The sequence below is a fragment of the Gymnogyps californianus genome, chromosome Z, assembly GCF_018139145.2.
Source record: "Gymnogyps californianus isolate 813 chromosome Z, ASM1813914v2, whole genome shotgun sequence".
Lineage (NCBI taxonomy): Eukaryota > Metazoa > Chordata > Aves > Accipitriformes > Cathartidae > Gymnogyps > Gymnogyps californianus.
Window position 1 is genome coordinate 68,302,676 of NC_059500.1, and position 27,889 is coordinate 68,330,564.

The window sequence follows — 27,889 nt, forward strand, 5'->3', positions numbered from 1 at the left end:
CTCAGCAACGGCCCCCGCCCACGGCGGGAGAAAGCGGAGGTGCCGCCGCCCCTGGCCCCGCGCACCCCCCCGGCCCACCACACCGCACACCGCCGCACCCACCAGCCGCGCCGCCGGCGCCGGCCCCGCCGCGGCACTGACCGACCTTGGGGCGAGGCGGGGCGGCAGTCCCGGGGTGGGGCGGGGCGGGGCGGGGGGCGGAGCGCGCACTGGGGGCCTGCCCGCCAACCCGGAAGGAGTGAGGAGAACGCGGAGGCCGGAGCGGTCGCGTCACGCGGCGTCCCCGTCGCCGATCTGGAAGGGGGCGGCGGGGGGTGTCCGTCACGTGGTGCTTGCGTGCCGCCGGCGGCTCGCGCTCGCGCTCGCGCCCGCGCCCGTGCCCGCGCCTCGGGCGCTCGCGCGCGGCTGTGGGGCGGCCGGGCGGCTCCCCCGGTGGCGGCTTTACCCGCCGGTCCTGCGCTCTGCCCGGTGCCCCGGCTCTGGCGACGGGTTTCCCGAGGGAAGCTGAGGTATCGCTGTCAGGACTGAAGTCGTCGCGACCGTTGGGGGAGCCCTCAAGTGTTGGGCGCTGGCAGCAGGCGGGCGCGAGCAGCCGCTGGCGCCTTCGTGCCTCAGCCGTGGCGGGCCGCCAGTGACTCGGGCGAGGAGGCGAAGGTCGAGGCAGCCGACTTGCGAAGAGACTTCCTGAAACGTGGTTGCTTCACGTGGACAAACGCCACAAAATACAGGTGGTATCTTCTTTATTATTGTCGTTATTTCTTGAAATGTGTGATAAAGCGGTGATCTGGTGTATGTGTTCGACTTACAGTGGTAGATCAATACGGGAGGATAACAGAAAAAGAGGAACTCTGGCAGCTGTATAAATAATATATGAATCAATAAAGAGAATATGCTATTAAAGAGACAGTTTACAGAGGACAACTTGCCGGGTTGCCCATTGCCTGTATATGTTGTCTTATTTCACACGATCTGTAGTTTCTAGGTATGAGTTAGGCTTATTTATTTATTTATTTACATCGGTGGGACTGGTCCTGCAAAATACATGTTGTCAGAGGCGTCACACGGCTCCCAGTCTCACAGCTGATGAATTATGACTAGAAGTGAAGTTAAGCACTGAAAACATGAGTTTCTGAGAGTAATTTATAGGATACCCTACTACTAGATGTTCATGAGACTACTGTGCTTTTAGATAAATTTGTGGGAAAGATTCCATTTAGAGTTAGAGCTTATGTGGTAATATATGTGCTTTATGTTTTGGGCTCAGTAACCATTGACTAGTGCAACAATGTACCTCATCAGTTTGGTAGGGATCAGCATAATTCCAACTATTAAGAATATATTCAGTTTTAAAAGCTAGAACCAGCTCTCTCTGTTCTCTCTCTCTCCAGAAATACGTTGTCAGCTTAAAAAGAAAAAAAAACACTTGTAGAAGTGCTTGTATTCTGAATAGTGACAAAGTTGCAGTTTGCAGTTTCTCAGCACCAGGCACTGCAGGTGTGTGCAGTATTGCTTCTGAAGTAAGTTTTAGCAACACACTTAGGATGAAGCAGGTGACTCCTGTGGTGGATATTTATAAGTGGTCGTAACTGCATTTGGTGGAAGTTTTAATCCAGTCTTTGGGTGCTTAGGATACGTCTTGCTAGTTTAGCTATCTCAAGTTTTCTGCTGTTTGGTCTCAGAGGATTGAAGTAATTGACAGAACTTCAGCTACTCAGGCCAGAACATTCTAAGCAGAATTTTAGGCATTGTCTAAAGGGGTTGACTATTGTAGGTAGTATTTGGGGATTGTAATTTTGGATTTAACTGCCTGACAGATTCTTTTTTTAATTTTTGGTTTAGGTGTCTACATTGGGGAGGAGAAATTGGGTTCCCAACCAAACACAACTGCTCTCATGCAAACTTCAGTAGTGCATCTGTAACGGAAAGATGGATCTGGGCTCACATTCCACTCTAAACGGTAAGTAGTTGCCAAACAGTCATTAAATTAAGATAATACAGAACCTCCACTAAGTGAAAAGAATTCACATTTATGACAAAAGGTGAAAAGTTGTCTGGTTCAATAATGATAACCTGAGGCATTTAATTCCTCATAGGTGTATACCTTAAAGAATGAGATTTGCTTTCTTGAAAGATTGGCATATTAAAAAGTGATGCCAGTATATAATGATGGTTTTCTTAAAGCCTCAGGATCCTGAGACTAGTGATTGAGAATCTCAACTTCCTTTTTCACATTAATGTAAACTTTTCATTCTCCTCCTCGTAAGGTAAAGTCTACAGATGTGACCAGAGGTCACCATATAGGCTTTAAAACTGGAGCTGAAATAACACAAGACCACTGAATATTTTTAATATAGTTATTTTAGTAGCTAATTGGTGATTTTTAAAGGATTGGTAATACTGCTTAAATGTAGTTTTGGCAAGTGTTTACACAAGGGAAGTCTTCTGATTTTTTTGAATACTCATCAAAATCTCCTGTGTTTGCTCTCATTTCAGTTGCAGAGTATAGATTTGTTAGTTTACCAGTCTTCACTTTTGGTAAGGGTTGCCTAGGAACAGTTTTCCCATGAGCCTAATTAATTTTAACTGTGTCACCTTTACTGTCTGGCCAACTTTGTCTCTCACCAAAAATCAGTCCAATTCATGCCTTGGAGAAGTAACAAATATTTTACACCCTCCCCCCCCTTAATAATTAAAAATGATAAAATGTAATAATAAACCAAATAGGAACATAACTTCTGAAGGCACTGTTTTACAATACAGTTGGGATTTTTTTTAAATACAAGACAGTGCTATTGAGATTTTTTTATAATGTTTCATACACACTTGCGTATTTTTCATCCCCTCATGAGTGATGAACAGAGTTTGACCCAACACCACACCAGCCTTTGACTTTGGCTGTGGAAGGAGCCAGTGGGGAGGCCAGCGCAGGCCAGGCTGTACAGGGAGGCAAAATACAAACATCACCAGCAGGGGCAGCTGAGGTGTGTGTTGGGCACCCCAGATCTCGGTTGCCTTCCTCACCTTGAAAGCGGATTGCGATCTGGAGTTTGCAGAGTAAGCAGAGCAAGGCTCTGGACTAAAATTGGACAGAAACAGGTGAATTAAATTGTGAATGGGCATGTGAATTGAATCATTTGCAGTGAATGCGATAATATTAGCAAAATGCATTACATGGGCAGTCTCCTTCAGTTAGTTCCTGTAGGCATGGAAGGTTTTAAAAATTAAATCAGAAGAGCACTTGTTGTCACGTCATGCATAAATTATACATGAAAATACATTATTCTGAACAAACATATTTATGTTAGATAGCCCTAACAGTACAATAATATTGTCACGTTGGAGGCCTAACTTTGTTGGCTTAAATTTAGAATTTAGCCTGCAGCCTTTCCACAGAAACCCCTTTCTTGTGGAAACAGCTGTACATGCACAGAGTAGCATGGTGCACCTGTAGCTACAGGTCTCAGCTACTAAGAGTAGCTGCAGTCTTGGTCCTGTTACGGTGACCACGCGCTGTTTGTTCCTGTAGGGAAGCAATTACAAGAGAATATTGTCTTTTTGAAAATGCCGTTTCCAAGCTTTCATGGGTTTTGAGGGAGGTGTGACTCGGGTACGTCCCGCGGCCCCAGCACCGGCTGATGTCCCAGACCAACGCCACGCTGCCCGGTTGCTGGAAGTCGATCCTGTGCTGGGGCGGGGCGGGGGGAGGGATGCTGACTCATCAGCTCTGAGTACGTGAGGTTGGCAACGCGGCCCGAAATCCGGGCCAGAGCCTTTAACCCCTGGCAGCCGAGCTGGCTGCCTCGGCGGTGGCAGCTCTCGCCGACACCTCGCCCGGGGCGGGGCGGCCTGGGCTCTCCCGGCGCGGCGGGGCCGCGGACGCCCGGCGGGCCGCGCTCTTCCCCCTGCCGGCGGCGGCCCCGCGCCGAGGTTGCTATGGCGACGGGCGTGGCCAAGCCGCGAGGGGGAGCTGGCAGCCGCGCCGGGCCGCGACCATCGTGGCGGTGCGTGGGGGGGTGAAACTGAAAGTGAAGAGCTCGGGCCGCGGCGAGGCGGGACCGAGCGGCCCGCGCTGTGCCCGGCCCCCCTGTGCCCCAGCCTACCCCCGCGCCGTTCGCCGGCTCCCTCCCATGAGCGCTTGAGCCGCCCCGGCCTGAGCATGTCGGAGAGTTTCGACCGAGCTCCTGGTGCCGGCCGAGGCCGGGGCCGGGGCCGAGGAGGTGCTGCTGCTCCCCTCAGCGGCGCGGGCGCGTCGGAGAGCGACGGCGGGGCTCGCCTCGGGGGCAGCGGTTCCCCCAGCTCAGGGTCGGCCGAAGAGCAGCAGCACCAAACGGGCGGCCTCTTCCAGCAGCAGGAACCATTGCGGCCTCCGAAGACGGCGCCGCAGGGCGCCAGACTCGCAGGTACGGGCCGCCGCGCAGCGGCCCCCTCCCCGCCCCTCTGGAGGCCCCCGGTGTCGAAGGTGTCGGGGAGCAGCCCCCTGAAGCCTGCCGCGCTCCGCTCGTTTGCTCGCACCGCTCTGTTCCTGCTTCGTTTGTCGCTTCGACTCCCCCCCCCCCCCCCCCCCCCCCCCCCCGCCATCCTTTGCCGTCCCACTGAGGCTGGAGCCGTGCGGCTTCCCCCCCCACCTCTCTCCGCCCTGGCCGCGCGAACGCATGCTTTTTCCCAGCCCCGCACCTAGGGGCAGAGAAGTCACCGCGGCCCGAGGGCCGTTCCTCTGCGTAGCCCCGGCACCTGCCTGGCTCCTCTCGGCACTGCACTGAGATGAGCCGCGTAGGGGCACCTGCACCTTTCATCAGAAGAGCGGTCACGTTTCTGGGTTATGGGCCTGTGCCCAGGTAAAGGGGTGATGTTGTATTGCAGCTGCTCGCAGCACCTCTCTGTCCGTTTCCCCCTCTCTGTGCCCTCACATCTGTGTGTGCCTTTTATCCATCTGTTAATCTGAAGAACTCCAGCCTAAAGGTTTGCCAAAAAATAAACTCAGCGTTAACACAAAGCATTGTTTGTTGGTTAGCTTTTTCAGGTAGGTATCAAGTTCTGTTTTCAGTAAACTTAGGAGCTAATCTATAAAGATTCATTTGGAAGATGTGGAAAATACAGTTTTAAAAACACTGTTTCATTGGATTTTTTGGCAAATGGTGTATGAGAACAACAATAGCGAAGTGTCTTTGAGGATTATGTTAAAAATTAGTGTTGTTAAAAATTAGTGATACCTTCCATTTATTGACCTTCAGAGTCTTGCATTTGTATCTGAAATCTATGAAAACCCCACAAGATGAGCAAGCATAGCACAAGCAGATTTACTAATTTCTCAGGTTAGCTCTTTTCTTAGAAAACATGTTTTCATGGGAGAGGAGAGCTGTGTTTTCTTTTTTTCCTTCCTCTCCCTCTTTTTTGGTCACCTTCACGTGAACATTGTGTTTACTTTCTGTCATGTAGAAAGATATGTAGAGTTTGCTAAAGTGCAAACTTTATCCATATTTAAGAAAGACGATAAAAAAATGTATTTGAAGTAAACTTGAAAGTATATTTATAGTAAAAGTATATTTAAAGTCCAAAAAATGGTGTATTCTGTGTGTACTCTGTGTGAATACATACTAGTTTAGCAATTTCTAAGAAAAGCTTTTAACAAAAACTTTTCAGAATACCTGCAACAGACAGGAATTCCATCTGGATCACAAGATAAAGTTTCAGTTCCTGATTCTGGACCAGAAGTGGCTGAACCTCAGGTGGCTGTGGCTCCTGTAGTAACATCAAAGTTGTCTGTTAAAGCACCTGAGTTTTATCCATCAGGATACAACCAGAACTTCAATCAGAACTTCACAGTGAGTGTTTATCTTCTCTTCTTAGTATATGCCAATTTACTTATATTCAAATTAACAATGTTTTCTTGAGATCTTGTATATCAGATAACTTGAATGCTGCATTTGCCAAAGAGATTCCAAAAATTCTGATGATAACCTCCAGAGTCACAGTCAGAATGTTAAGTGATAATGGATGAATATTACGGTGTACGTGAGAGCCTTTAGTGTGGGATACTTTGCTAAAGCTTGCTGAAGATGATAACATTCCTTGTTGATTACAGCAAGCATTGATTACACCCAACATCAGAGTAGGCTGTCTTTTTGGCGTCTGCCTCTGTTGTACTTACATCTATGCTGCATTTTAAGTAAAGGCTTAGCTGCACTTTTATGCGGATTTCACAGGTTTTTGAAGCAAGTGTGGGAGAAGGCTTGAACTTTAGCTTTTCTGAGCACAGGTTTTACCTTTCCTAAATTTACTGTGCCATGGGTATGATTGGCCATGACTGCCTAACTCAGTGTACCATCATGTGTCTTCAAATTCATTCAGTGGTATTGTATCACCAAAGGGCAAAAAAGTAGGGTTAGGCTCATTCCTAGCAGTTACCTACCCGTATACCTAATAAGAAACACATTTGCAGCCAGACTAAGGGTGATCTCAGACCAGTATTGTAGATGCATCATGTAATAACAGTTGGTACTTCTTATTTTCCACTCCATTGTCTTCCATGTTATTGCTTCAGTAATTCTACTCCAGGGAAGATCTGTGTGAATTCTTGGAATATCCTTTTGTTATGCAAGCAGCCAAACTCTGGTACTATATGTAAACAGGTGGGAACTATTACTTTCACAAATACAATCAAGTGATAAAAAACAATTATACTGAAACAAATAGATTTTGAATAACTTATAGAAAAATACTTGATTTGAATGCTAACTGTGGTGGTCTGGTGTTTTGAAGTCTTTTCCTCACCAGTAAAATTGATGTTATCTTAATGTTACCAGCTTTGCCAGCTTACTGAATATAATTACTGTCCTGGATAATACAAGCCCATAGCCAATATACAACTGTTAACAAAATGTCAACACAAACTTGCTTCAGTGAATGGATAATCTAGGGGAAAAATAACTTCTTTGCCCCAGAACATGTTACATGTTTTCTATACATAAAGGATTTCAGTTTCAAGACCAAAAAAAACGCCATTTGGAATGGCATACATAATACATACTTACAATTACAAAGTTTTGAGGCCAGCAATGTTGCTTTTCAACTGTTTTGCAAAAACACACAAGCATGTGGGAGTTCCTGGTTGCTATGTTGGAGGAGTATGCTATGAATGTGACTCATCTATTAATAAAAATGCCTCTTAAAATGCTAGCAAAACCTACAACATTTATTTGGAAGTATGTTGCAGGGACCTTAATCTAATCAGAATATACTAGGCATAGAATAGTGGTGTTTCAGACTTCCATCCTTCACTATGACAAAATTTGGGTTTTTTTTACTTCAATGACTGAATTAATTTCATAAACTGGGCTCACTTGCAATAAAAATAAGAAATTTAGCACACTACTATTATACAGATTTTGACCATGAGTTCTAAAATTGGAATCAAAACAAAGTTTTGAGAAACTTCTGTTTTTCTGACTTAAAATTAATACTTTTTAGCTTTCGTTTATAATGTTCCCTGGAATTTTTAGATCTGAAAACTCGCATTTCTCTTATAAAATACACAGTGATTTTGCTATTAAGCATTTATTTTTTTTAGAAATTAAGTGTTGATTTCTTGTTTGATTGTTGTCGTGGTTTAACCCCAGCCAGCAGCTAAGCACCGTGCAGCCACTCCCTCACTCCCCTACCCCGCTCCCAGTGGAGAATCGGGAAAGAAGGTAGAACTCATGGGTTGAGATAAGAAAGGTTTAACAACTAAAGTAAAATATAATACTAACAGTAATAATAATGAAATATAATAATAATCGTAATGAAAAGGAGCATAACAAAAAAAGAAGGGGGGGGGGAGAAAAAAAACCAAACCAGTGATGCACAATGCAGTTGCTCACCACCCACTGACCCAGCAACAATCCGCCCCTCCCAGCCAACTCCCCCCTGTTTATATACTGGGCATGACATTCTATGGTATGGATTATCTCTTTGGCTAGTTTGGTCAGCTGTCCTGGCTGTGCTCCCTCCCAGCTTCTTGCACACCTGCTTGCTGGCAGAGCATGGGAAACTGAAAAATCCTTAACTTAGGATAAGCGCTACTTAGCAACAACTGAAACATCAGTGTTATAAACATTATTCTCACAGTAAATGCAAAACACAGCACTGTACCAGCTACTAAGAAGAGAATTAACTCTATCCCAGGCGAAACCAGGACAGTTGTACATTATTGTAATTACTACGTGTGTCCATATAAATATTTGATTATTAGATTAGTTAATTTCCAGTTAGTTCTGATACTCAAAACTATCAGTTACCCGTGAAGATAGTTTAACAGGTAGAGCATACAAGGCATACTAGAATTTTCAGAAAAACTTTACCAGGACTTTGGGGAAGAAAGACTTCCATGGAATTCTCTGTTCGCATACAGATGTCCATCCCATCGCAAGTTGTGGATGTCTGCAGTGGAATTGGTGACAAGATTTAGATTTGGATGGCCAGTAGGAAACGTCAGACTTGTTCTCTGGCATGGGTGTATGATAATAATATGGCCGTCACTCCATCAGAAGGGCATAATGGTGTTCTCACTTCATAGTTTTAGGAGTGAGATTTGTATTATCTTAGGTGGAATACTTCCCTGCCCCACTTTTTTTTTTTAATCTTCAGTTAATTTCCTAAAGGTGGCTAAGCAGCCTCAGTGTTGGTCTTATACATTTAGCCAAGCATGAGGGTGCCCCTTAACCTCGTACAGCATGGATAGGTGATTTAGTATATGCAAGTGTCTTTGTACTTAAGTTTGCAATAACTTTATTGTAAACTTCTTGAGTGCATATAATCTGAAAAGAAAAAAGCTTGTTCCTAAGAAGTCTGAAGAGAAATCAAATCAATGATAAATTACTAGTGACTAAGTTCCTAAGTGGAAATGTTGTCAATACTTGTCAGGTGTAGGAAGGTGGTACATCTACAGAAACAAGAGTCCGAGAGCAGAGCTGGCTCATGGATCCTATCTATAGACTGTCTAGTTTTTATCTTTATGTAAATCAGAGGAGTTTTTGTACCTATTTAGCCTTTTCATTGTTACGTCTTTAAACTCATGAACTGACTTTTAGTAGAAGAGAGGCAAATCTATAATCCTTAAATCGGTGACTCTTTTGTTGTGAATAATCCAGGATCCCATCCTGTAGCGCTCAAACATAAAGGAGAAGGATTAGATAGTGTTGGCTTGACTGAGAAATCATTGAAATTAATGGAAAATTTCTAGTTGACTTTCGTGGCTTTGAATCATAAATTTGTAATGAATGTGTAAATTTATAACCTCCTGTTAGCCAGCTGCTGTTTAAACATAATCAAGAGGGATTTGCTTTGTTTTCCTTTAGTTGATACAGTACGTGGTGCTATCTTCTCTGTTAAATCTTAAAATCTGCCAATGAGAAATGCAGGTGGTTTATGTCTAGAAGCTACTGGGCTAAATTTAATTAGTTTTTAAAGTATCAAGTGTTACTAATTTAGCAATATACAAATTTATTATAATATTTGAATTATTCATTTTTCTCTCTCATTTGTTCTGTTCCCTGGCATAGTTACTAAAACCTAGACTGCCTTTGGAGTTGCATATTTTGTACAGGTAGATGAACGTGGTGCAGAGTTTAGCCTCTGTGTTTAGCCTCTTAATTACAAAATGAGAAGAGGAGTATGAATACAGGGACACCAGTATACCAAATGGTATTGGGGCCCCTTCCAAAACAAGGACATTCTCCTCCAAGATTGAATTCTCATCAGGTGAGTATGAGAGGAAGATACCCTCCTCTCTGCTGAATGAGGATCTCATAACAACCTGATGGCTGTCAGAAAGAGCAGCTTCTTTTACTAGCCACAGCAATTGCATTCTCTGCAACCTGGCTGGAGAGTTTTCAGACAGGTTGTTTGGAGAGACCCTACTTCAGCTGTATGTGATTAAGCTGCAGTTGTTGCACAATGATGTCATAGTTCTGAGGCACAAAATAGTTTAAGTTTACTGTACAGAACTTTTACTGGGCTATTTGAAATTGCCTAGTAAAAGTTGATTTCCTTTAGAGAAATAGAATATTTAGCAAGTTACACATAGGCGTGTTAGCCTTTATTCTTCGGCTTTATGAGCTCCAAACCATTAGAATCGTAGAATACCTTAGGTTGGAAAGGACCTCTGAAGTTCCTCTGCTCCAATCCCCAACTCGAAGCAAAACAAACTCGGATCAGGTTGTTGAAGGCTTTATCCTCATGAGTAGTAACAATATGCCACCATTTCCATAAACCCATATTTTTTTCCTATTTCTGATGGGCAACATTAAGTAACTTTGTCTGTAATATTATTCACTGGGCAAATATTCTTCTTAAACATCATAGGAAATCTTTCTAGTTTTTCTTTTGTTAGATTGATGTGTCCCCCGTTAGCTTAAGTTGTCTACCCTTATAACATGGGTCTTTGAGAAGAATTTTGGAAAATCAGCTTTTTTCCCCACACATTCTTCACAGGTCATGCAATTAATGTCTAATACTTGATTTTCAGCAATGTGTATCTGTCTTTCTCCACAGTTCATATCCAGATAAAAATGTTTCACAGATCCATGTTGCTTCACAGTAGAGGACAGACTGAGGCATTTTGAAGACAGAAAGTAAACTACATCCCCTCATTAAGGGAGGGTTGGTGGGGAGAGGGAGAATATAATTATAAACTTTATCAATGTATGTATGTCCACTAAGTAAAGAAAAAGTGTTTTATCATTTTTAGCTCAATTTTTCATTACAGTAGATATATTTTAAACCTTTTTCTTGTTAAATAGTACATCAGTTGAGAATTCTGATATTCTGTATGTTACCCTTATGTCTTGAATTGCTAATTATAAGTAATTTTTTTAGCAGTCCCTCTTCAGGCTCCTTCTTGCACTTCTGAAATCTATATGAGATGCTTTTGACAATCTTTTGTGTAGTGTGACAAAGTGAATTATTTGTACTGTGTTATTACTAGTGACATCACAAAGTATGCTGCTTCCCTTGCTATTCCCCTCATATACTAGCAGTATAATCATCCAGAACAGTATTGACTTTAGATACTGTTACATACATTCATTTCTGAATGGACAAAATTAGCAGCCTTCTGTTCCATCAGCGGGAGCATAAACGTTGATAAAGTGGTATTGTGCTAGCTCATCCTTTCTTTAGGGAGCAGGTGTGTTTACTGTCTGGTTTTTAACCTCAGTGGCTGCAAATTAATGCAATACCGTTTGAATAGTTTCATTTCATGCCTTGTAATCTTTCATCTGTTGCCAAGAGATGCAAATTTACTGACTTTAAAAGATCAGTTTTCCTGGCTATACTTTCTACATGGGAACACTACACTGTATTTATTGTATTTCTGTAATTTCTCCCCCTTCTGCATATTTTGGAGCACTACACTCTATGTAAGCCCAAAAATACTTTGTTTCAAATTTTCAGTTATTTTTCCTTGTACGGTTGATGTATTTGCAGCACAGTTTGTGTGTGCATCGGGAATGGGTGTTGACCTTCAGTTTGGTAGTTTTATTCTTAACAGATACACTTACTTATTAGTTTGTTAGTTAATCTTGCACCCAACTTGGCAAACTGTTTGGTTTCTTTTTAATTTGTCTTTCAATGTGTTTTGCTGGGACACCCTAATCTCTATAAAAACATGTTACCTAGTTCTTAAGATGATAGGACTACTGAAGCTTTCTGATGCATTGAGGTCTATGCTCTCTAAAAATGTTGAGGTGAACTGTGTAATAATAAAGATCACTATCAAGTATGCAGAGACTCAAGACTCTAAGGGCTATATGGTTACTTCTGGAGATAGTAACAACATTATTTTAGGTTCCTTTTAAATGGTTGGTATATTCTTTCACTACTATAGGATTCTTCCTTTGAAGATAGATATGATGGCTATCTGACTTTGGCAGAATATGTACAAGACTTCCTAAATCAGCTCACCGAGCAACCAGGTTGTTTTGAAACTGAAATAGAGCAGTTTGCCGACACACTGAATGGCTGGCTCACTGCAGATGAAGCTTTACAAGAACTCGTTGAACTCATCTATCAGCAGGTAGCCTGTGTATTCTGTCTTATAACATGGATATTATGCCTCTGTTACCTAGTCTCCAAGATATGCATACCAGTATTATTTGTTATGTAATTGTGTCTAAGTAGTATTTTAACGGTTTGAATTTTTCTTTTTAGACTGAAACACATAGGGAAAGATTTTGCTCAATAAATTGAAATGGTGGCTCAGGTGTGGGATGCCTGGATGGTTGATAAATTTCATCAATTTACTCTGTTTCCTTTGTTGTCTATTTGGATCTCCTGGGTCACATACTAGAGTTGAAATTACAGCACTTAATTAAAGGGAGTTATATTTGAATTGCTGTATTTATATAGTAGAGATTGAAGACAACTCTTAAAGCAATGTTAGAGTTGTACATTTTTATTCTATCCTGCAAAAAAATTTCTTCGTAATACTAAGATACTTTTAATTCCTTGGTATTTTAAAAAATTAAATTTATGCCTACTCTACGCATCACCCTTTGGGAAATGCTTCTTTATTGACAGGCTTTCTTATTCATTTGGAATATACCTATTTCAGAACAGCATAATTGGAGGAAAGGAAAGCTTGTCTAATGGTAACTAGGTCCAGTCCCATTGATGGCCATGGAAATGAGGACAGAGACCTTGAGCTGAACTCTGTGCTAATTGGGGGAGCCATTGGAAAGAACAGCTTAATATGTGTTGATTAGCAAATGGGGTGCTGTTCCTGTCTTTTGGGCTTGCTGCAGAGAATGAAGTCACACTTGTGCTTGCTATTTACTACATTGGGTGTCTCTCACTTTCCTGGGTTGGTTGCTTTCAGATTCTACCTTGAAGAATGCAAACTCTTATTCACCTTTTAAGTGTAGATACTTGCAGAATATTTTAATCTGGGGAATGTAGAAGCTGCATGACTGGTTGGTCATTGTACGGAACTATAGAGTCTCAAGTTTCTTATTATCATACAGAACTGATGCACATTTAATTCAGAACAGTTTAGTCAGACGTTAAGATTACTTTCCCATCCTTTATTTGAACACATGGAGGATAGTTAAAAAAAGATTAACATATTCCATATAACTTTATTGGAAGAAAAAAAGAGGAATTTGTCCCATTTTTAACTTCGTATATGTTAAATATACTGACTTTCATTTAATGTAAGTCTACCATGTTGCCTCTTCCTCTCTCCCCTTATTTAAAAACAAGTCCAGTGTTAGGGTTGGCTGTGCCTTCCTCAACTGAGAAGCATTGAGTGTTATCAGTCTGAAAGTATGTGAAAAATAAAACTTAGTGCAAAAAAGCTGTGCTAGTATCCAAAAGCATCTGATTTTGGTTTTGTTGTATGTCAGGGTAGGATAGTGTTCAAGTGCAAGTCAACTGTGCTTATTATCCTTCTGTCTTGAGGAGAGATTCAAGTGTTTGTGTTTCCTGGCTTATCACAAAACAATTAAAATTGCTGAAGTGTATTTATAAGCATCTGCTTCAGTGATGTTAATTTAACCCAACTGAGCAGATTTACAGATGCTGGGCTTGTGAAGGAAAAAGACTAAAATGAAGGAAACTCAAGTCCTGTACAGTCTTCCCTTCATCTGTGTGTTGGGTATCTTAGCCTGTCTCTAAGTATTAATTATATACTTCCCCCTGTTCTTCCTAATCCATTTGTGTCTCTGGACAGAGTGAAGTGCTAGTTCTCTTGTTTTTCAAAAGTTGAACACTCTGACTTCATAGCTTAAGAATCTTGACTGTTGTATAGTTAATACAGTGGATTGTTCCTGTGACAGCAACTAAAATTTCTCAAGATACGTATTGGTAGATTAACCTTCATGCTTAAATTGTGACTTTCTTGAGTCGGAGATAAACTGGGATTACCAGCACTAATAATGCAGGGAAGATGATATTGCGCTGTAATAATTGGTTATTAAGAAGATGTAAGGTGGGGGGGTGGAGGGGGAGGGAGGGGAGTGGTGTTCGGTGTGGCTTTTTTTTTTTTTTGTTAGAAAAGAGAAGTGTAATTTAAGTGATGTATTTTGCCTTATAAAAAAGGGGGCACCTCTTACAGTGCAAGCAACTGACTGAACCAAAGTACCAAAAAGCTCGTTAGCTATTTCACGTGCCTCTTACTGGAAACTAAATTCTATTTGACTATCTTAATTACTTAAACTTGTTGTATCTTCCAAAGACACACATAGTACAGTTACATTGAGTGCATATTTTTCTCTGCCTGTAGAACATAACTAGCTATAATGCATTGACATGCTAATGGCAAGATGCTTTTTTCAAACATGTTAGAAGCAGAAGCGTGCAAGCACATCTATAGCACTGACAGATAATCAAGATGTAAAAGGAATTTTCAAAGATGATAAAGCCATAGGAGAAGTTTAATGAGTTCTTAGTATCTCTGTTTTCTTTTTGGCAGAACTGATGGAGTTATTTACAACAGAGCCTCTTTTCACTGAAGCTGTATCTGAGAAATAATCTCAAATTCCAGTGTTGTTAGAAGAGAGTTTCAAACAAGTGAACAGTAATAAATTGCCAAAATAAGTGGATGTTCTGTGTTAAGTTCTATGGGAGGTTGAATGTAGACACTATTGAATTCCCAATTACTTTTTTCCACCTCTTGAAATTTTGAAGTATCAGATTTAAAGCAAAATATTTTTCAGACAGTGTATAACTTAACATTGTGGAATTTCATTGCTACCACCTGTTTTTAGGTGACAAAAGTGTAAATGTTCACCAGTAACAGGACTTGTTTTAGAAAAAAGGACCCATCAAGAGCTATGAAGTGTAATGATACAGTTTTAACCTCTGAATCAGGAGTTTACTATTCTGCAGATTGCTGGAGCATGTACAGGGGAAAGTATTTATCTTTACTTGCCATGTTCTTGTACTCTTTCCCTGGGCATTCACTATTGCCAAAAATAGATTCTGGGATAAATAGCTCTTAGACTGAATGAAGGCGACTTTCTAAAATTTTGTTTTAATGTACTCATTGCTCCTTGAGAGAGTGCATGTCCTTGAAAAAATGTCTTAATGTCCACTGTTGATTTTTTTGTATAAACAGTTTGTAAGTGACTTTCAGACACTCTTTGGCTGTAGGTCACAATGGAGAAGTAGAGTTGAGGACACATGGCATAATGGTGGTTGTTTACTTAAAGCCACAAAAACACAGTATAATGAACTTTTAAGTGCTGAAATGCATATAGCAAAGTGTTGATGAGATACAAAAATTAACATGACAAATGGTAATTATTAATCTTCTGCTCTTCAGTTGTCTAATCAACTGTTGTTAAACACCGTTTTCAAAAAAGCTTTTAAATATATTTCCTGATAGCCTAATCATGAGTTTTGTGAATAATTTATTTTTCAACTTTTATTTTGGAAGGCCACATCTGTCCCAAATTTTTCCTACATGGGAGCACGGTTGTGTAACTATCTATCTCACCGTCTAACCATTAGTCCACAAAGTGGGAACTTCCGACAGTTGTTACTTCAAAGGTCAGTATCAGCATGTCATTTTAAGCCTATTACTTTCTCAGGTTACATGTCTTCCTATTTTGTATGTAACAACATCGTGTGCAAAGAGGTATATATTTAAAATAGAAATTTAGATTGAGGATTATTAAAGCACAGGTACACACTGGATATCAAGTGCATATATTTTTAAATATTTTAATATTTTTAAATATGAAAATAGGACTCCATTTGGAGTTCTGTAGGCTCTTTTGAACTGAGTATCTTAGACTGATTCCAAATTACAGGGTAAATTTGAAAGCTAGTCAACTTTAAAAGTATACTAAATGCATATATACGTTCTGTCCTTATCCTTTGACTCTTGCCAGGACTTATTTCATTGTTGTTTTTTCTTGACTTTTCCAGCTGGAGTTGCTGTGTAAGGTTTATTCATTGATCTGCTAACTGACTTTTATCTGTGAAGCAGACACATAAAATCCAGAAGGATAAATTTCTTCAATTTTGAGTTACTACAGAGTTTTGGGGGCTTACAGTTTAATAATGATTAGACTTTGTAGTTGGCAAAAATGCAACATTTTTTAAATGGATATATTTCCTTTTAAATCTTACTGCATGACATTTGAGGAGTAGTACACTCTAATTCTTCAGAATTCCTTAGAAATTAGCCTTTTTTTCTTTAAGGACTTCTGGCTTTCTAAGCTTCAGGCTTGCTTCTTATTTTAAAAGTTTCACTTAGTCCACCTATATTTAGGAGCAAAAGCATGATAAACTTTAACAGCAGTGCATTCTGATCATCTTTTATCAGGAATGGTACCTTATGGAGAAGCTGGAAAATATTTATTTTTTTCCCTTGTCTCAAAGCAGATGAGCCTTTTTGCCTTCAAAGTTATCACTTCTATCTTCTGTGTTTTTTAACTATGTTTGTTACTTGAACACGAAGGAAATCCCTGTTAATGTTGGTTCCTGGTTTTTAAAGCCAACCCAATAGATAACATTTATTTTAGCACCCTGAAGCCATGAATTTAAAGTGGTTATGTTTTTATTACTATATGGATGGAATTGGGGGTGGGGGGAGGGGGGATAAACAATCTAACAATATGACCACAGAGAGGTCCTCTTCTGTTTCTTGGCCCAAGTTTCTACCTTAAATTTTTCAGTTTCTCTGGTGTTTCTTAATCCATTACCTAACCATTGAGAATACATTTGAAGTTGTCTGGCTTTCCTTTTATCTCAAATATTTTTTAATTCTGTTTTTGAACTGCTATGTAAACTTGTATATTTTTGGCACAGTTGTTGAATACTAGAAAAATTATCTGTCATGTTACCTTAATCCTCTGCATTTGTATTTATATCTGAATTATAGAATCATAGACTCATAGCATGTTTTGGGTTTGGAAGCAACCTTAAAGATCATCTAGTTCCAACCCCTCTGCCATGGGCAGGGACACCTTCCACTAGATCAGGTTGCTCAAATCCTCGTCCAACCTGGCCTTGAACAATTCCAGGGAGAGGGCATCCACAACTTCTCTGGGCAACCTCTTCCAGTGTCTCACCATCCTCACAGTAAAGAATTTCTTCCTAATATCTAATCTAAATCTACCCTCTTTCAGTTTAAAGCCATTACCCCTCGTCCTATTGCTACACTCCCTGATAAAGAGTCCCTCCCCGTCTTTCCTCTAGGCCCCCTTTAAGTACTGGAAGGCTGCAATAAGGCCTCCCCAGAGTCTTGTCTTCTCTAGACTAAACAACCCCAGCTCTCTCAGCCTGTCCTCATAGAGGAGGTGCTCCAGCCCCCTGATCATTTTTGTGGCCCTCCTCTGGACTTGCTCCAATAGGTCCATGTTCTTCTTATGCTGCGGGCCCCAGAGCTGGATGCAGTACTCCAGGTGTGGTCTCATGAGAGCAGAGTAGAGGGGCAGAGTTGCTTCCCTAAACCTGCTGGCCATGCTTCTTTTGATGCAATTGGCTTTCTGGGCTGCAAGCACACATTGCCGGGTCATGTCCAGCTTTTCATCCACCAGTACCCTCAAGTCCTTGTCCGCAGGGCGGCTCTCAATCCACTCATCACCCAGCCTGTATCCATGTTTGGGATTGCCCTGACTCAGGTGCAGGACTTTGTACTTGGCCTTGTTAAACTTCATGAGGTTCACACAGGCCCACCTCTCAAACCTGTCAAGGTCCCTCTGGATGGCATCGCTTCCCTCTAGAGTATCAACCGCACCACTCAACTTGGTGTTATGAATCACTATCACTTAAAATGGTGAGATAAAGAATTTATTGAATAAGTGTAAAGGCATCTAAGACGACGTGGGCAGCACCCTGAAAAGGGGAAAATGTCTTTCAGAGCGTATTTACCTTAACGCTGTGGACATTTGGCTGCCTGTGTTAAACTTCCTGGACCCATATTCTAATATATAAACTGTGAACTGTCTTTTAATTTTTACATGTTGTAATTTGCTCTGTTTCATTTTGCTGTCTCAGATATCTCAGTGCTTATCTCAGTGCTTGAAAACATAATCATGTGTATTCATCTAAAAGGACACAAATCCACAGTGTCTTTGTGAAGTCTTTTCATTTCGTTCACAAATCATACTTCCCAGCATTCAGCATTTAACAGTTTTAATGCAGTTCGTAAGTTCTTAGCATTCTGTTAAATAAGTAGCGTGTTCTATATGTTGGAATGTCTATAGATTATATGATTTTGTTTTAATGCTTACAGGTGTCGAACAGAGTATGAAAACAGAGATGAAGCTACCAAAGGAGATGAGACTACTCGAAAACAATTTCATGCCTTCGTGCTGTTCTTAGCTGAACTTTACCTTAACCTAGAGGTAAGAAGAAAGTTGCAGGCCAGGTGGTTCTTCATTAATTTTTTGTTGTGTTTAGGTAAACACTAAAATGCAATGTAATTTGAGGTGTTTTTCTAAAGGGAGAGGCGAATAAAGTAAAAGAACTTTAGAACAGTTTCATTATAATGTGTGTCCAAGAAACACATAAACAAAAAAAGAAAAGATCATTAGAAGAGAAGTTTATAAAGTTTAAAAAAAAAAAAAGTGTAAGAATTCATAAAAAGAACCAGCCATAAAGCACCTTTGGAATGAAGCTTTTGGTATTCTTTTCTGACTGGCAAAACCCCCAGATGACTACACTTAACCAGCATAGGAAATGTTACAACCTAGCAGAAGGAGATCAGGACCAATAACACATGTAATTCAGTATTCAGCCACTAATAGGAGCTATTATCAAACCCTTGAGGAAGATGTGGAAATCCTCAAAATGAGCAATTAAAAATGCAGACCTTTAAAGATATTTCTTCTGAAGGTTGAGTCCTTGGCTTATGCATGAAGCATGAAATCTTGTATTTAGATTGGGTTTTTGTATCTGATATGTACAAAAAAGTGTATGTACACTTAAAACTTTGACTTTTGTATCTGTGAGTTCAGTAAGTTCACTAACTGCTGTAGTGTAATTAAATATATTTTTGACTGGATTATTTCAATGGTTTGATTTAAGCAGACATTATAAAAATGTTCTGCTGGCATGAGGAAAGAAAATAATTCTCTGACTCTTCCATTTCTGTTCATAAGTGGGCCTTGAAATCTGCTTTTCATTTGCTAGAAGTAAAAAGGAAGATTTGCAAAGAGTTTGGGGGAGGGGGAGTTGTACCATTTATTTTTAAACCATTTTCTATAATTTTTTAAATACATAAAGAGTTCCTTCCAGAAGTAAGCCACTACAGCTGTAGAGAATACAGAATGTAGTATGGGAAAGAGCATGGGGTTCTGGGAATTTGGGATTTTGTGCACCATTTGCTAAGAAAAGCTACCAAATGCCTGGCAATTTATTAGCAAAGAAACAAAATGCTAGACATGCATTGTTACGTATATGTCAGAATTGTAAGGATATTAGTCTGTGTTCTAAAATAGTTACAGTATTTGGCATGTTCTTCCAACTAAAGAGCTCAACTATGTTGATCACAAACCAAATCATACAGCATTCAAGAGAGAAAATGTGACTAAATTAATTTCTAAAACTTAAGTCTTTTAAATGTTTTTGTAATATATATTTTGCAGATTAGAGGAACAAAGGGACAGGTAATGCGAGCGGAAATTCTTCAAGAAGGCCTTCGGGAATTATTAAATGCGCTTTTCTCTAGTCCTGTGGACAGTAATTTGATATGTGCAGTGAAACTGCTGAAGGTGAGACATTAGTTTTAAAAGAAAAAATAATCAAGTTTTTTAACCTTCCTGCCTTTGGGAGCAGTGGGGGAAACTGCAAATGAGGAAGTTTTAATACGGTTTTATGCATTACATGATTAGCAGAGCAAGCTGTACTTTTTTTTTTCCTTAGTACCATTATGAAATTGAGCCAACAAAAAAGTAACGTACTGCTCTAAAAGTAAAATGCAAGGCCATTTGTGTACATACAAGGGCAATAGAACTGAAGCTAAATTGCAAAGCAGTAAGCAGTCCTTTCAGGTCTCCTTTTGCTGCTTCTGGTGTGGGAGAAAACTGTATCCAGCTTGAATGAATTGTGGTGGTTTGGGTATGTTCTCTGTTCTGAAGGACACTCAGCAGTTAGGGTCTACCACTTTTTGCAGCAAAAGGTTCTTGATATCAGTTATTTCATACGGTATGGTCTGCATCATTACTACTGTAGAAATATATATATTTCGTGATGAAAACAAACCTCTTTGCTCTTAAGTTGTACTTTTTCTTAAAAAAAATTGTTAGCCTCTTGCAGGGAGAAGCTTTTATCTTCACTAGCTGTGGTTATACTCATAGCTGGGAAAACAGTTTATTTTAGGAAAGAAGGTTAAAAGCGAAACAGTATTTTTCTGGAGTTCCGTTTCTGATTTTTTGTGGTTGTTTGGTTTGTTTTTCCTCATTCTTCCCCCTTCCTCCCACTCCACTATTTTTCAGACTCTTCTATCTTGAATTCCAATTCTGGCAGCTTATTTTGATATGGTAAATAGGGAAGAGAGGTTTTACATCTTCCAATTTAAACCCTTCATTTGAAGTTCGGATGTTTAAGCAGGTTGCTTCATAGCAAGTGTGAGGTTGTGTTCAACCAGCACATTCACTCCTGTGGTCAGTCATAATGTTGGCAGCGCTTCCCTGAGGCAAGGCCCACTGATAGGACCTTTCAAAAAGGCAGTACACAAATCAGGAAGCTTTCCAGTGCTGCTGTTTTTTATAATCGTTCTCCAAAGAAGGTGGAGGTCTCACTGTTTCTGTGGATATTCTTGGAATATTTATTTGGCTTCACAGCATCCATTCTAAAATAAAAGACAGTGATCTAAATTATTTTATGACACGTTGCTAAATCTAAAAGGTGTTACAGAACAGAGTTGGGTTGGTTTTTTTAATGCAAATGTTTTCTGATGTCCTATAGTATCTACAAATGTTGGAATATATGTGTAGCTAGATTGGGCTACCTCATGAAACTTTGGTTTCACTACTGAAGCAATAAATGTCTCCTGTTGTCTTTTCCATTTAATATAGTGATAGATACAGGTTTTTCACCTGTTTGCTTTGCAGTATGTTTATTTTTAATTAAACCTTCTTAGTGCTGTTATCTAGGATCAAGGTAGGACTGCAGTAGAAAACTGGGAATACCAAACAAGTGCTAAGTTGCTTGCTTTTATCTTTGCATTTTATTCCTTTGTATCATCAGGTCCCATTCCAAGCATTTTGGATCATGTAATATTTATGCTGAGTAGATCAGGAATTGCTATTAACATTCATCATAGTGGCAAACTAATTTTTTCTGATTTAACTCCTACTGTGCAATTATTGGGCAATGAAGTACCTATTCTTAATATAAAAGGCTTTCATCAATGGCAGTTCTAGACTGTCTGCTGCTAAAGCTCTCGCAGCAGCAGCTTCAGCCTCACTGATTTTATGTATTAAAATTCAGGCTGGCTTGGTCAGATAATTCTTGGCTCTTCTCAGATATACCCAGATGAAATTCTCTGGCATGTCTGATGCTAGCTAAGTTGACTGAAGTGTTTCTAGAGTTTTTTAAACCGTTTGTTATTCTCTATTTGGTAAGCTGGTGGCATCATCTGCAAAAATAAGGTCTCCTTTTTTATAGCATGTACTTAAATCAAGTAAATCTAACAAATGTCACTGAAGAGTTGTTTCAAAATCATATTTCAAGACTGAAAGATAACATAAACATTGGACATAGAGCTACCATACTGTCTGTAGTCTAAAATAAACTATTTACAAGGTCTATTAATCTATCTAGCAAAAAGATGTAGGCAATTGGGAGCTTCAGCCCTCAGGTAGTCACACAATGCATCTAAACATTGTGAATTGTTACAGAATCTCTTCTGTTGGCAGTTTATTAAAGTTCTGTAATTTTCTTGAAAAAAAAAAAAACCAAAAAAACCTAATCCCTTGTGTTTAGTTGACAGGCTCAGTTTTAGAAGATGCCTGGAAAGAAAAAGGAAAGAATGACATGGAGGAAATGATTCAGAGAATTGAAAATGTTGTGTTGGATGCAAACTGTAGCAGGTGAGAAGATAAATTCATGTGTAGTGTTTTGTTTTTATATTAAACAGAACACCTTAAAAATCTTCAAGATTAACGAAAATGTCCAAAACATTATCTTCAAAACTTTTATTTCTGAAAAGTAAGGTGATGTTTGGGTCACTTCCCATGTTTAAAAAAAAAAAAAAAAAAAGTAATTTTCAGTTGAGGGGGTCTGGGGGTTTTTTGGTTGGGGTTTTTTTTTTTCATTTTTGTATTTTATCTTTGTCGTGGTTTAACTCCAGCCAGCAACTAAGCACCACGCAGCTGCTCACTCACTCCTCCCCACTCCCAGTGGGATGGGGAGGAGAATCAGAAAAAAAAAAAAAGTAAAACTCATGGGTTGAGATAAGAATGGTTTAATAACTGCAGTAAAATAAAATATAATACTAACAGTAATAATAATAAAATATAATAATAATAATAGTAATGAAAAGGAATATAACAAAAAAAAAGGAAAGGAAAAAAAAAAAAACAAGAAAAGACAAGTGATGCACAATGCAATTGCTCACCACCTGCTGACCGATGCCCCAGCAGCAATCCGCCCCTCCCGGCCAACTCCCCCCTGTTTATATACTGAGCATGATGTTCCATGGTATGGAATACCCCTTTGGCTAGTTCAGGTCAGCTGTCCTGGCTGTGCTCCCTCCCAGCTTCTTGCACACCTGCTTGCTGGCAGAGCATGGGAAACTGAAAAATCCTTGGCTTAGGATAAGCACTACTTAGCAACAACTAAAACATCAGTGTGTTATCAACATTATTCTCACGCTAAATCCAAAACGCAGCACTATACCAGCTACTAAGAAGAAAATTAACTCTATCCCAGCCAAAACCAGGGCAATCTTTTAATAGAGATGCATGTTCCACTCTAATTATTGTTGGTTCTTTTTTTTTTTTTTTTTTTTTTTTTAAACCTTTTAGGTCTTGAAATCTTCCATAAGTGCTTTAGGCTCTAAGAGCAAGTATATATACAAAGAGACAATAGTGGCGATATCTCATAGTTTATACTTTTAAATCTGAATCTGTTTTTTTTTTTTTTTTTTTTTCTGGAGAGCATACCTTTTTGGCAGGGTCTTACTGCAGTCTGGAAAAAAATGAGTGGTTGCTAATGTGTTCTGCTTCTCAATTTGCAATCAACTGCGTGCATGATGTTTTCTGATTCTGCTGTACTTCATCCTCAGCTTCTTGAAACTTACTAAAAACCTATAGAGGGTTCAGACACTGTGACCTGAGCTCTTGCCATATGGATGGAGGCCAGCAGGTAGCTCAGAGCATCTGTGGGTTGTAATTGAGCTGCCTCCAGGGAGGGTGAGGAAAATTTTGCTTCAGGAACCAGAGAAAATTGATAGCGTAAGCCAAGGCTTCAAAGACACAGAAGCACTGACTTATTTTAATAGAGAAACAACTGAAGAATTTATTTATTTATTCCTTAATGAGACTCTTCTCCATGGACTTGCTTAAAAGAAGACAAGAATTTCTCTTATTTAGGGATGAAATGGGTGGTGGTATCTAATGTATTGGAGACATTACTTCTCACAGTTGACTGCAAAATTTCAGTGTGATTAAGAGGGCTAAAGTTAGGAGCAGAAATTAGACGATTAAAATACAATTTGAAGACCATCCCTCTGTTTTTCCCAGTACTATCCTTTTATCAGAAGAGGATTTGTTCCTCAACTTGTGCTGCAGGTTTGGTGTCTTGATAAAAACAATAGCAATTTCTGTTTCATATGGGCTCCTTACTTTACCACAGAGGAAGTGGAGAGGGTATCTCATAATTGACACATAAAGCATCTAGACTTGCAGGGGGAAAAAAATTAACTCAGAATTATCTGCAGACTGGATCAAATTTTGTCCTTTTTAGAGCTTTTTTTGGAGGGATGTAACTATTTAGTGTTTGCAAGATAAGAGAGGCCTAATTTCTTGCTTAGCACAAAACATTCTAACTTTTGTAGTGCTTCTCATTATTTCAGAGATGTGAAACACATGCTTCTGAAACTAGTAGAACTGCGATCAAGTAACTGGGGTAGAGTTCATGGAACTTCTCCACATACAGAAGCTACCCCTGAAAATGACCCGAACTATTTTATGGTAAGAATGTACGGACACTTTAGTTCCTTAATTTAATGTGGACTTAATTTGATTCATAGACAATCACATTGCTGAAAACTACAAACAGCTGTCTCTCTGAATGCATGTAACTTTCTGTATGACTTCATTCTTAGAATGAGCCAACATTTTACACTTCTGATGGTGTTCCTTTCACTGCAGCAGATCCAGGTACGTCACAAGCTTAGTATACCTGTCTTCTCAGTCTTCTTTAAAAAGTTGTAATTAAGTTTACGTCCTGTGGAAGTACATAAAAAGTTGTTCTTCAAACGTCTGAAACTCGTACAACTTAAAAGACAAAATTATGTCTGAATTCATGGCTTTGTGTAACACATGCCTTAAAAGAAGGTAAATGTTTGAAATGGAGAATATGTATTTGAGTTCATATAGTTCAGAAGAATTTGTGCCATAGTCCTCAGCACTTGGTCTCTCCAGGGAGCCAGAAATCTTCAAGTCTTCTTTTGTTTGTCTGTTGTTAGTAGCAAAAGGGTTTGCTTCTTCCTTGGTTTCTTTGTTTTCTGTAATCTGAGCACAATGTGGCATGACATGATTTGAGGTAAAGACATCTGTGACTACCTGTACAGTTCTCTGGGAAGATAGGTATCGTTCTTGGTCGATTGATGGCCTGAGAAAATATTGTAGCAGGAGTTTTTTGTATAATATGTTTCATGCTGTTTATGGTTTCATTAAATAGGCTATTTTCAAACTCTATAGATGTATGTTAATTTAGAGGACTAGTCTTATGTATTACTCAGTCTCATTTTCACTTTGCCAGATTACCAAGAAAAATACCAAGAGCTGCTTGAAAGAGAGGATTTTTTCCCAGATTATGAAGAAAATGGAACAGATCTATCAGGACCTGGAGATCCGTATGTTTTCTTCTTGAGTGATTTTTTTTTTTTTTGTACTAGTTATTTTTACTGCGGACTTAGGAATCCAATCTTTACAAAAATGAAACTAAATAATACAATTATTATTTAGCTCTACAATGGAAGTTACATATTTGTTTGGGTGTAAGGTGGTTTGTAATCACACAAGTTCGAAACAAATTTTGTATTTATCTAACTGACTAGGGTAATTAAATTTCAGATATTTATGCACATGTACAAACATACTCTCTTCTGCCTTTGGGGGGAAGAAAAAAAAAAAATTTGCAGGCAAAATGAAGCACCAGACCTTCCAAGTGTTGGTAGTGAGGCAACCTGAATTCATTTGACTGATGCGCATACACATCCCAGCTAGAGATGATTACAAAATTTTCAGTCTTTCAAAGGGAGGAGGTTGTTAAGTTTCTCTCCTCAGGATGAGTAGTGTTCCCTCAATTAAATGGCTATTCAGTATTCCTGTAGAACAAGAAAAGCAACCTAATGGCAAAGGGGGAAGCAATAGATGGGAATGTAGTCTGACTTTCTGACACTGTTTTGTAAGAATTTAATAGGAAACCAGTAAAAGAAATATGGTCTAAAATAAATTGCTTGTAAGCTTTGTACTCACCTAGTTGAAGGAGGACTTTTGGATCATGATTTGATACCTAAGAACATTTTCAGTGTTGTGCTTATGTGTGATAAGAGTGCTGGCCTGGATCGATATTTTTGTTAGTAAATTAGAAAACTTTTAGATCACGCCTAGCTGAGGGGAGTGGCAAGAAGTTTGGAAGCTAAATTAGAGATGTCATCAGAAATCAACAAGCTCATACGGAGGGGGAAAAAAAGACCCCTGTGAACTTCAGTGCTTAGAAGAGCAAATTAAATGCAAAATGAAGACAAACAGTAGTTAAAAAACACAGCAAATCTGAAGAGTGACATGTGGAAAACTGAGTCAACCTTCATGCAAGGTGACTGTGAAACGTTCTTTGTTGAAGGCTTAATAAAAGCTTAGACAAATGTACACTGATCCTCTGTGAGCTATTTCTCATGACTGACATCAGGGAGAAGGGTTCTGTGTTGAGTCCCTTCTCAAGTCTACACTTCTACAAGAAAGGAGGAACAAATAAAACAAGTATGTAGACTGCTTCTTCAATGCACAATGCTGAAGAAGAAATACTTTCCTTATACATTTCTGTGGCACTTACCGTGGGTTTGTATGAAACACACATTTATGGCCTCTGCGCAGATGAGACGTGCTGATTCCCGTGTTTTGAACTAAGGCACAGAAGATAATAAACTGAGTACCTGAAATTAACGCGTGCTTTTTGAGAGTCAGTAGCTACTGACTTTTTTTTTTAAGGCTGTTTAGAATTATATACACTATCATGTTCAAGCTACAACTCCGTTGTCCTAGTTTATGGTGATGAACGCTCCAGTTGGACCTGGAGAAAACAAGGAACACTGAAGTTACTTCCCAATAACTGTGGGGAAAAAAAAAAGCTGAAGTGATGCCCATCACTTCCCAGCTTTATTTTGAAACTCTGTGGTAGTCTCCACACTCTGCAATGCTTGTTATCATTAACGGGATCCAGTCTTTTCTGTGACCTAAATAAGACAGATCTTTTCTGAAAGACTGGTTATCATATAATAAGAAGGTAATATAATGCAGATGCAATAGGGAGTTGAATTAGGGTTGCCTTCTTTCATATATCAACAAATAGGAATGCAGGTTTTCTATATAAATACATTGTTTGACTAGTGCGCAACCAAGACAGTTGATGCAGTACGTGAGCTAGGATGTTGACCAACCAAAAATTATGCTAATATGATGCTAGTTATGTTTTTTGCAAACGGATCCTTACAGATGCATTATTAAATTTTGGGAAGCTTTGATTGCATTACTGCATTTTCTGTCATCTCAGGAACTACTTCTGTCTTTTAAACTGTGGACAACATAAGATGATCTAAAATGGTGGCAGATACTGTAGCTATTTGTACATATCTATGCTGCTTTGAGGTTTCTGTTTGTTTTCCTAGTACCCATGATTTTTTTCCTCTTCATTCCCTTTAAGAAAATGTCATAGTTAACTGCTGTTTATAAAGCTCTGTTTTATTCTTGACATCTATATAAATGTTTCTGAAAATCTGTATGTAAACTTAACAACTTAGGTGATTTTTTTTTTTTTTTTTTTTTTAGGTATTTTGATGACATTGATGACGAGATGGATCCAGAAATTGAAGAAGCATATGAAAAATTCTGTCTAGAATCAGAACATAAGAGAAAACAGTGAGATGTTACACTTTAATGTTAGTTTATTAAGCCAGTTTAGGTATGGTTAGAATACAGGGGAACACAAAACATTTGTACCAAAATAAGGAACTTGAGTTTCTCCAAGTACTAAAGTTATACAATTTCCATTTTGTTTAACAGAAACTGCCAAAAATTGTAAACTTATGCCCTGTAACTTAAAATGTTGTGTATATATCATAGTTTATTTTATGTACAGGTATATGAACAATGTTTTGGCTGCAATAAAAATGATATAAAAAATTATCATAATTGAAATTAAAATTTAATGGGGAACTATCCCATTAAATTTCCCTTGAGGGAGAAAGGGGAAGAATAACTTGATCTAAATTTAATTGCTTGCTTGCTTGCTTGTTTTAGTATATATTGGGGTTTACTCATCCTTTTTACCATATACAAGATATCTGGTATTTAATAATTTTTTTTTTTTTTTTTTTTTTTTTGCTAAGGAGAGTATGATCCAAGTATGGATTTTTTTTTTTTTTTTTTTCCCCTGTAGATCACAATCATGAGAAGTGGTTTGTGAAGGTTTTGTTTTGTGTGGGGCTTTTTCTTCCTCTTCCAAAACCCAT

At 39.2% G+C, this 27,889-nt stretch overlaps 1 protein-coding gene across 4 annotated transcripts; it reads left to right on the forward strand.

The window, feature by feature from the left end:
• Window positions 1-429: 429 nt before the first annotated feature.
• Window positions 430-27,718, forward strand: PAIP1 (poly(A) binding protein interacting protein 1). 4 transcript variants are annotated; one of them, XM_050913145.1, is made up of 13 exons: window positions 430-728; window positions 1,389-1,517; window positions 1,840-1,957; window positions 5,641-5,822; window positions 11,864-12,052; window positions 15,413-15,525; window positions 18,221-18,332; window positions 19,575-19,700; window positions 21,916-22,022; window positions 24,008-24,125; window positions 24,260-24,314; window positions 24,919-25,012; window positions 27,207-27,718. In XM_050913145.1, the coding sequence occupies exons 3-13, from the start codon at window positions 1,927-1,929 to the stop codon at window positions 27,298-27,300; spliced, it is 1,221 nt and encodes a 406-aa protein (XP_050769102.1). In that variant the 5' UTR covers window positions 430-728; window positions 1,389-1,517; window positions 1,840-1,926; the 3' UTR covers window positions 27,301-27,718. The 4 variants fall into 4 exon arrangements, with proteins under 4 accessions (XP_050769102.1, XP_050769101.1, XP_050769100.1 ...); XM_050913144.1 differs by having other exon boundaries at window positions 1,389-1,494; XM_050913143.1 differs by lacking the exon at window positions 1,389-1,517.
• Window positions 27,719-27,889: the final 171 nt, after the last annotated feature.

Excerpts from the sequence above, each read along its gene's own strand:
- PAIP1 (XM_050913142.1), top strand. The coding sequence starts at position 4,157 with ATGTCGGAGAGTTTCGACCGAGCTCCTGGTGCCGGCCGAGGCCGGGGC. Across the intron at positions 4,401-5,640 it reads GCAGGGCGCCAGACTCGCAG|AATACCTGCAACAGACAGGA; the intron begins GTACGGGCCGCC and ends AAAACTTTTCAG. Across the intron at positions 22,023-24,007 it reads TTGGATGCAAACTGTAGCAG|AGATGTGAAACACATGCTTC; the intron begins GTGAGAAGATAA and ends TCATTATTTCAG.